The sequence below is a fragment of the Monopterus albus genome, unplaced genomic scaffold, assembly GCF_001952655.1.
Source record: "Monopterus albus unplaced genomic scaffold, M_albus_1.0 scaffold420.1, whole genome shotgun sequence".
Lineage (NCBI taxonomy): Eukaryota > Metazoa > Chordata > Actinopteri > Synbranchiformes > Synbranchidae > Monopterus > Monopterus albus.
Genome location: NW_018128300.1, coordinates 22,738 through 32,331, shown reverse-complemented (window position 1 = coordinate 32,331; position 9,594 = coordinate 22,738). Strand labels below are relative to the sequence as shown.

Here is a 9,594-nt window from a genome sequence, read left to right as displayed (position 1 = left end):
CAGCCAGGTTGTTAATATAATATTTTGTGAAGATTCAAATGAACACCAACTAGGTTTCAGCACTTATGAGCCTTTGAGTGACCACTAAAAGTGTTGCCTCTCCTGCTGCCTTGTCCACCTCTGACGTTTCCCCCTTTACCTCGATGATTCCCTGTGCCAGCGCCCCGTCCTGCAGGTGCTCCACCAGGATGCCCACCCAGGCCTCCTCTGCCACCTTGGGGGCCTCTCTCACCCTTGGGTTTTGCGTAAGCCACAGTCACTTTGCTGCCATCTATCTCACAGTCCTCCATGGCTTCTTTAACGGCTTTGCAATTTTCTTCACTGTCAAAATCCACAAAACCAAACCTGAAAAAAATAAACAAACGGTGTCAGGTGGAAAATCACAGCGTTTTGGACGATTCCAAAAGTAAACAGACAACTTCACGGTTCCCACCTCTTTGAACGTCCTGTGCCTTTACCTGCGGTGACTCTCGCACTGAGGGCTCCTTCAAAAGCACTTTTAAGAGTCTCTGTAGTCGTCTTCTCAGCAAGACCCATTACAATAAGTGTTTTTAACAAGACTAAAAAGAAAAGAAAAACAACTGAAGCATTTTTATAACTCATCACAACTCAAACCGACTTTAGAAACACAAAATCTTCTTATCAATAAATATCAATTTGATCTAATCAAGCACCTTCACATACATGAATTCTACCGCACACCTTTTGCCTGTACACCTAGACGATTGTAGGCACTTCCACCTTAACATCTGTGTTTCTGAAGCTCAAAATGTTTGTTTTTAATTAAATTGTCATAAATGTATAAATTCAATTATATGTTTATTATTGAGGTCACAGTTAAAGGTGGTGTTGTGTGTGTACTATATACACACACGTTGACATTACATTTATAACTACCCAGTTATTTACCTTTTGTGTTGCTGTCTTTATTGATGCTTTTCTTGATCTTAGTCACATTTGTTTCACCTACAGAGTCCACAACCAAAACCCGGCCTTGGATCTTGGCTCCTTGTTTTTTCTGTAGTACTTTCTTAGCAATGGTTGTATTTTTAAACTCCACAAAAGCGATACTGTTGAAAAGCAAACAAATGTCATTAAGTATGCATTGCAAATACCCATTCAATAAATTTACTTTAAATTTTTATAGACAATATTTAATGCATTACAAAACATAATCCAGTGTAGGATTTTCACATCCAACAACACAGTATAGTTTGGTTTTAAAAACACTCACCCTTTCTTTGGCTCTTTAGTTCCACCAGGAAAGCGGATGGCAACGGCCTTGTGGAAGATTTTTAAAAGGTCTTTTTTTGTTGCACTGTAGGGGACGTTCTTTAGAAACAAACACCTGGCATCTTTGACTGCCAAAGACAGGACAGCGTTCAAGTCACAGGAATGCTCTCTTATGTTACATGACTGTATAAGGCTTGAAATTCCCAGGTCACATTATTTAAGCTGATGAAGACAAACCTAACTCAAATGTACATTCGTTTTTAAAGCTCAAGAATAAATGACTGTCTAAACACAGATGCACTACCACTGCATCTGTGCCTAAGGTGACATGTAGCACACGATTTAAATGTGTTATGAACTAATTATAGTTAGACATGTTACCTTTTTTGTCGAGTGGTGGAGCTTTCACCTTTTCCCCACTTTTGACCTTTGCTTTAGCAATCTTCATTGGCTTGTCGAGGAGCATTGTTCCATTTAACACCAGGGCCTTGGCCACATCCATCTCTGAGGCCAAATCCACATGTGCATGTTTTCTACAAAGGCAGAACATTACCTTTGTTTTTATTTAGTACCAATGTCAAATGCACCTACAACAGATTTATTGTCCAATAAAGAAAAAACAAGAGGAAAAATTAGGGTTAGTATGATACACACTCACTTGGACCGATCTAATCTGATATCTTGAACCAGCAGACTTTGTGTCATGAAGTAAGTTGCTAATGAATCCTTGACTTCTTCATATGTTCTGGAGTTGTCCAGGTTGCCAACAAAAACACAAAAACCTACAACAAAGCAAGATGGTGAAATGTGTGAGGGCAAATCCTTTCCAAAGAGTTTGACATTTCACAAAGAGCTGCCAGGTTCGTTTTTGAGTTCATACCATCATTGACGATCTTAGATTTCTTTGATGAGGAGGTCTCAGCATTAGAGCGCGCCTTCCGCTTCCCGTTTGCTGCAACATAGAAAAAATGTGTTCGTTATATGATCACATCATTGTACCTGAATTGAGCACAAGTGACTGCCAGCATTTGTGATTTATAGTGTTCTCTCGGTTTACAGACATTTTGGCTCTTTACAGCTGCCATTAAGAATTTATGGCATGAAAGAACCTTTAAGAATTCAAACATTTCATAAACCATCCAGCACATAAATTTTTGTCTAATACATTTCACAAAATTCTGGTGTACTGCCTTAGATATTACACATTAATGTTTACACCACCTAATTTTGTGCTTCAAGGTCTCAAATTTTAAACATTTTTAAAGCAAAATACTGGAATCACTTGTTCAGGTCCAAACATGATCTACAACAGCTCTGATGTCATATCAATACATTAAAGCTAAAAGCTTGTATTCATTTTCCAGTTTTTGGTTAAAATCCAGAGGATTTTGCCGTCCCTGGTAGGCTAGTGGTTAAGGCGCAGCGCTCTCGCTGCAGCACCGCGGGTTCGAATCAGGGTTGCATCAGGAAGGGCATCCAGCGTAAAACACGTGCCAAATGTCAACATGCAAGTCGTCAGTGTGACGATGTGCTGTGGCGACCCCTACACGGGAAAAGCTGAAAATGACTTGGTTAAAATGCAGAGGATGAACTTCATATTCTGGGAGTGGGAGTACGTTTTGGTAAAACAGAGACACATAGCACATACAGTATATATTGCCAACTTTCAATGAATTTTTTTACAGCTTCAAATTTTAGGTGGGTTGCTGTAGTGCCACAAACTGAAGCAGCTGTTTGAACACTGACAACTAAAGCCCCATTTCCACCAAAGGAACTTTCCACAGGGAGCGGGAACCTTTCCTGGAGCGTAGTTCCTCTAATTCTGTCTAAATTTAGTTCCAGGGCATAGTTCTAATATAGTGCCTAAAGTCAGGACAGTACTTTCTGAAGGCCCAAAAACTATCAGAGGAAGGTGGTGCCTAACGTGCTCTTGTTGTCTTTGACTAGACTGTATATATCGACAGCTGAAACCATGATCAGCTGGTTTCTGATTGGCTACACACAGATGTCTAAGGAGAGAATCTGTCACCGCAGCAGAGAGAGCGCTTCTGCTGGAGGCATTTAAAGATTGGAATTTAAAGATTGTATTTGCACAAATGCATGTCCACTGCTTTGAGTAAATTAAGTTAAGTTAAATTAAGGTAAGTTAAATGTAATCCTGTGCACAGCTGCATGCTCATACATCCAACAGAGTGACAAGCTGGAGCAGGACAATACATTTAAAAAGTAAAAGGAAATCCAGCACACACAAGCAATGTCTAGATCATCTTCATTTATTAAGAAACATTTAGATGATGAACTTGTGTGTGGTGGAATTCCTATTACTTCATCCAACCTCTGCATTATACAGCAAGCACGTAGGCCAAGTGAAGTACAAGAACTCTGTAAACTACTGTAACGTAGCCTATTACTCTTTGTTCTACTGACATTATTAATAGTTTTCTTCATAGTTTGGCTCAATAATCAAATGAAAATTTGATATTCTTCACATTTGCTAACCTATTAATCCAGGTATGAACAATGCCCCCCAGGTATTCGCCCTGAGGGCAGAGCTCAGCTGCTCCACACGCAGAGCTTAGTAGGCAAAGACCATGGAGGAGAGCATGACATCAGCTGAAGCAAAACAGTACTCAGAGCAACAATCCCTGTGCTTGTTACTGTATGTGCAATAAACCTCACCAAAAGAGGAACACAAACAAACAAAAAAAAAACATGCATAAGCTTGCAGAAGAGCGATCACTTCAGCTCTGCCTGCAGTGTGTACTCCACCTGCAGTATGTTAGCCATAGCAAACATTTTACATTGGGCATTCTTTCAACCCCATTGCCAAATGTTGTGCTTTTACATCGGTAGCCTAATTTGAACAATCTGTCCTGGGCTTTGATCCTGCTGTGGAAATGCACATCACAATGCGCTCGAGGGTCTGTTGCCCACGAGGACGGTTCTTGGGCTTTAGTTCCTGGTAATAAGAAGTACCGGGGACTTTCTGGTGGAAAAACACCTTAATTAGAGAACTCTATTTACCTCTTGTCACTTTAACAATCACATGCTCACTCCCATTGGTTTTCCATTTTGTATGATCACTCTCTCCCATCTTCTTCTCTCAGGTTACAGTTATTGTGGCTGCACTTTTATTTTCTTCAGTGACTTTGCAATACAAGATTCTAAAGAAGAAACTCCATCACTGGTACTGCTCAACCTTTCACTCAGGTACATTGTGTACGTTGTATATTCAGCACCTCGCTCATCTTCAGCATCCTCTATGCTTGTCTCAGAACTCTCATTGGGAGTATTGTTTGTGCAATCTATTGTATCAGCTGCAGACACTGCCTAAGTCTGTGCTTCTGAAAAGGCAATTTATATGATTTAGAGACAGTGAAAACCTGTTGGAACCTATGGTAAATGTTGGATATGCAACCTTTGTTCAAGTCTGTAGGGGATGAGTGTTTCATACTTAGACAAATGGTTCACATTTCTGTCAAATCTGCACATGCGTCACAATTTAAGACCTCAGCGGTGTTCACACCACAACCGTCACAAACAACAACACGGACAAAAATCAGATCTGACAACAAAAAAAACTGAACTGAACATTAAGGCCTGTAATGTGAGCTTAGCCTAAATTTTGGGGTATTTAAGTATCACTTTAAAACAAAGAATAAAAAACACCCATATGTAAACCAAGACTAACTTTACATCTGGAACTTGAATTAATAAAAATATGATTTTTACATTAAAACATTTAATTTGTTTAGTTTGATGCAACTTTGCATTGGCAACTTCAATGACAAACATTTCAGTGGGGAAATAAGCTTCGTTTGCTTAATTAGTCATAGATTTTGCATTGTAAACAGCTTTAACACTACCCATCATCTCTTTGGCAATCATCTGTTCATTTTCATAAATTCTCTTCTCACCTTCTTCCTCACTCTTGTTTTCACAGGACACGGCTACAGTGGGTGTGTCTCCTTCCACTTCAGTGTCAGTGTCCATCTGGCATTCTGAAGGTGCAGTTTTGTTAATGACAGTGTTCAAAATTCAGTCAGACATCAAGTGTGATGTGTTTGCAGTACCGTGCTCATCTCGGCATTTCTGCTCCTGCTTCATCTCCATGCTCTCAGTAGGAGCATCCTCCTCTGTCCTCTGTTCACTTGAGACATTCTCAGTCTGTCCTTCTGAAAAACATCAAGTGAATGATTTATTGTTGCCATTAGTACATCCAAATATGCTCACTGGAAATTCACAACTGTTTAAAAGAAATGGCTTGCCAGTGCTGTCTTCCTCTTTATTGATCACAACTTTGCTTTGTCTTTTTCTGTGTTTTGTAGCCTGAAAGAAACAAACACATTAACAGAATTATGAACCTGTGCGTATGTGTTCTTGAAAGTAGGACTGCAGCTAAAAATTCACTATAAAGTGTCAATCGTTTTTACAGTCATTTACATTATAAAAAATAAAAATTTAAGTAGACAAATGTCCTTAATAATTTCCCAAAGCCCAAAGTGATCAGATCACAATTTGATGACATTTAACTTCCATCAATCAATTAGTTGATATATTTTCCAGAACTACTTGCTAAGTAAACACATTGTGATTATGAGAAAGTAACCACTAATTAACAAACTGACAATCAATAATACACAATTAAATGTGCCAAAGAATGGGAGAGCATTCATATGGAAGCTCAGTTTACAAGTTAAATGATGTTTACCCATTATTTGGCCCCAAAGACGGGGGTGTCAGGCCATGCCCTCAAAAATCTTCAGAGCCCCACAACAAGCAACACCATTTTCTAGACCTAACCTACCGTTACACAAAGCATCTCTGAACTCTATCCTCACCCAAGCAAAGGGCAGATATGTGGCTTGACACAGCATGTGCATTGTATTTGTTCAGGTTAAGCAGTGGCTGACCCAACTGGCTTGTAATGGTGGTCACCTTTGAGAGCTGGATCCGCTCAGCTGTCCAAGCACTGACACTGTTCTACCAAGACTGTCTAACAGAAGGAGACTAGTAACAATTCCAGTGAATCTGTAACTATATTATCACCAACAGAAGTTCTGTGTGGGTGTAGGAGTGAAGGCAAGTCTACAGGGTCATCAGGTGGGCGCCCTCTCACTAACTGGAGTTTCATTGAGTTGGGCCCATGACGCCAAGAAGGCTCAACAGTGTATTCCAACATCCCAGAACCACCCCCCTCTTCGCCTGCACCCACACACCCCTTCATCTACTCAGGTTAACTGTTACCAAACAGTCACATGCACTAGCAAACATTTCAACTACTGTTCTAGCCACAAAACATTTCAAATAACTCAGAGTTAGCCAGACTTCTGCTTCCTTTTATACTGCACCAGAAACCACCCTGTGTTAGTATTCATTCCAACAAACCAGTCAAAACTCTACTATCCCCTCATGCTAGCTTGTTCATCCTAACACCAGGAAGTAGGCCTCAAGCCAGCTGCATGTATCAAACACTTTTACTAACCCTGTCCTCCTGTGCTAGTTTACTTCAACTTAACAAGCGTAATCCTCACATATAGTGCCATTTATAAATCACTTACCTATGTTCTACTCCATGCACACACCTTTCTTTTGCTCTGGAGCCACTAACTTGCTGCACTATCAATTAGATTCTCAGTTACCTGCCTTAAGGTCGGTCCTTTTATACCTGTCTCACCTAGCACAGAGACAGTTAATTTGGCTACAAATCTCCTACAACCAACCTCCAGGGGGCAGACTTTAACTTTCCAGCCACGCTTCTCTGCTTCCACGGCTAACTATGTATTTCAGGTTTTCCTCTCATAAGTTGTATCTACAGCGTCCTCCCAGGGAACTGTAAGCTTAAAAAAAATACACTACCCGCTGTGCTTCTGACAACAACAAAAGGTCTGGTCTGAGGTTAGTCCTTATTATCTCCTCAGGAACTATAAACTGATTCCCTACGTTCGTTTTCATTTGCCAGTCTCTTCCTGCCTTTAGCTGGCCTGAATCCTGCCTTTTTCAGCCTCACGGAAAAACAAAATCCCCTCTTGTTTCTTCTTCGCCTCCATTGGATTTACCTCTAAACGCATACTTTCAATAGCTGCTGCTAAACATTTCAACGCTTGATAATATGTATTGTCCTTGAGCCAGGCTTGTTTTGGGGGCGGCTGTTTCCTAACTGGAGGATTAGCGGTTCGATTCCTGGCTTGTTCAGTCAACATGTCGAGGTGTCCTTGAACAAGACACTGAACCCCCAGTTGCTCCCGGTGATGTCACCGGTGTGTGAATGCGTGAGTGCTTGGGAGTGCGAATGGCCGAATAATGTGAAGCGCTTTGAGTGTGCTGTAAAAGCATAGAAAGGCGCTATACAAGTATAAGACCATTTACCATAAGACCATTTTACACCCTGAGAGAATGTGCCGAAGTGATGCTACACCTGAACACAAGAGACATTTCGGGTCCTTACCTATCAATCTATTCAGATTTTGGGGAGACAGAAACACATCTAAGTTGCACATAGAATAATTCTAATTCTTCCTGCCTCCTAAACACTTAAAACCAACTGTGCTTGGTTTACCAGTAACTTAACTCTGTTTTCTCGTGTGATTATCATTAGCTAGCCAACTGTTAGCTAGTTGGTTTGCAGCTAATAAGTCCAAGAAGCGGTTAATATAAAACAACTTACTTAGAACACACTGACGTATACTTGATATCAATTTAATATTACGTCTACCTTTGTCATATTTAGTTACGAAAGCACACAGTCACTGTTTGGTACATCCGATCGTAGCCGTGTATTCTGCTAAAAACATCCACGTGCAACAATTTAATGTACACACTGCGCATGCGTGTGAGTATGCTACTACGGGTGCCGATGAGATATGTTAATGCGGCTAACAACAATACAAATGTTGGAAACTCCTCCAACAGACATGAGAGCCTAATTGCTACGAACACATACTGGGTAAATATTGAGCAATAGTCGCTAAAGTTTACACCAAAAGGCATTCTAAGTGTTTTTTGAAGCTACTATCGCGCTCAGTTTTAATTTCTGACAGCTACTTGGCTACCTAAGTAGCCAATTAGCTTAACTCTTGAGTTGGACAACTACTACTACAGGTCTTCACCGGACTGAAGTATATAGAAACTGTATTTGAATATATCTGAATATTACAGTTTCACTCGGAATAGCTGAACCTCGTTATGTTTTTCACATAGTTTGTATTTTTGTTCGGCATGACAGACAAACCTAAGCAATGTGTTACCCTGGACAGGTACAACTTGGACAAGACTAGGAGGAATCCACAGTTCGAAGGTCGGGTTACAGCCTCATTAGGAGGGACCGCCTGGTGCCAACAAGGCATTATCGGGTCACGCCATCCGTTGAGGTTGTAAACAGTACCGATATGAGCTGATCTTGGAAGACGTGGATTTGATGACTACTAGGACTCGCTTTTCAACAATGTGGAGTCAAAGGAACGGTTTAATTAAGGAAACCTTCATTTTGTCAGTGGACGTTGGTACAACATCAATCAAATGTCACGTATATGACAAGGAGGCAAAAATCCGAGGATCATGCACTACCAAGGTATTCATCGTTTTTCTCATCCTTTTTGCCTTCTCAGAAAAACCACCCACTTGTGTCATTCACTTTGGGCAACACATTATTTTGAGGTTGATCTTTATGTTTCTTATTCTGGTCATAACTTTCTCCAGGTTGTTCTCCTCTATCCAGAGGTAGGATACGTGGAGATGGAGCCAGATGCAATATGGAAAGGCTTCATTACTGTGGTCAAAGGAGCTGTGCAAGGTATAGCTGCACCAGTTCCTGTTGCTCCATCTCTCCTCTACCAAGGGTCACACTGGATGTGATTCACACCCCACATCCCATGACAAGGGCGGGTCCCATGAAATACAGTTGGTGCCGCAGTACTTGATTTAAAAGAGAACAAATAGCTACTGTCAGTAAAAGACTGACTCGCGTCTAGTAGTGAATGTACACTAGACATGTACATTCAGTAGTACAGTAAAGGATCCCTGCAATTATAAGATATTCATACTTGTGTTTTGGTAAATTTCTGTCAGAAAGTTGTTGATTTAACTCCCTTTGTAGGGGTGCACCGAAATTTCGGCCACCGAAAATTTTCGGCCGAAAAGGCCATTTTTATTTCGGGCCGGAATAAAAAAAACTCGCCGAAAATGCCCCGCCCCGCCCATCATATCCTGGCGCAGCACAGGTTAGGTTTCACTCACGCTGGAGCTGTTATATCACGCGTCTCCCCATGAACGACAAAGCATGTCAGCGGTGAGAGACTCTTCAGTGCAGCATCTCATGTGCTTAATGAGAAGAGGAACCGTCTCTCCAGCCAAAAAGCGGAG

General features: G+C 40.9%; 2 protein-coding genes across 4 annotated transcripts in view; one reads left to right on the top strand and one right to left on the bottom strand.

The window, feature by feature from the left end:
* Nucleotides 1-6: 6 nt before the first annotated feature.
* Nucleotides 7-8,054, bottom strand: LOC109951965 (nucleolin-like). 3 transcript variants are annotated; one of them, XM_020586763.1, is made up of 11 exons: nucleotides 7,949-8,054; nucleotides 5,502-5,562; nucleotides 5,307-5,408; nucleotides 5,151-5,234; nucleotides 2,114-2,185; nucleotides 1,892-2,015; nucleotides 1,615-1,766; nucleotides 1,235-1,361; nucleotides 910-1,070; nucleotides 434-560; nucleotides 7-345 (listed from the first exon to the last, which is right to left on the bottom strand). In XM_020586763.1, the coding sequence occupies exons 1-11, from the start codon at nucleotides 7,955-7,957 to the stop codon at nucleotides 57-59; spliced, it is 1,308 nt and encodes a 435-aa protein (XP_020442419.1). In that variant the 5' UTR covers nucleotides 7,958-8,054; the 3' UTR covers nucleotides 7-56. The 3 variants fall into 3 exon arrangements, with proteins under 3 accessions (XP_020442419.1, XP_020442421.1, XP_020442420.1); XM_020586765.1 differs by having other exon boundaries at nucleotides 7,901-8,047; XM_020586764.1 differs by lacking the exon at nucleotides 7,949-8,054 and adding an exon at nucleotides 6,795-6,947.
* A 21-nt stretch (nucleotides 8,055-8,075) lies between these two features.
* gk5 (glycerol kinase 5) overlaps nucleotides 8,076-9,594 on the top strand; it is a 9,873-nt gene continuing 8,354 nt past the window's right edge. Inside the window, exons 1-3 of the mRNA XM_020586766.1 lie at nucleotides 8,076-8,179; nucleotides 8,490-8,803; nucleotides 8,932-9,025. Of these exons, the coding sequence (XP_020442422.1) occupies nucleotides 8,651-8,803; nucleotides 8,932-9,025 (247 nt within the window). The 5' untranslated portion in view covers nucleotides 8,076-8,179; nucleotides 8,490-8,650. The remainder of the gene's footprint in view (nucleotides 8,180-8,489; nucleotides 8,804-8,931; nucleotides 9,026-9,594) is intronic.

Excerpts from the sequence above, each read along its gene's own strand:
- LOC109951965 (XM_020586763.1), bottom strand. Across the intron at positions 1,362-1,614 it reads TCCACCACTCGACAAAAAAG|TCAAAGATGCCAGGTGTTTG; the intron begins GTAACATGTCTA and ends TGTCTTTGGCAG. Across the intron at positions 1,071-1,234 it reads ACTAAAGAGCCAAAGAAAGG|TATCGCTTTTGTGGAGTTTA; the intron begins GTGAGTGTTTTT and ends GCTTTTCAACAG.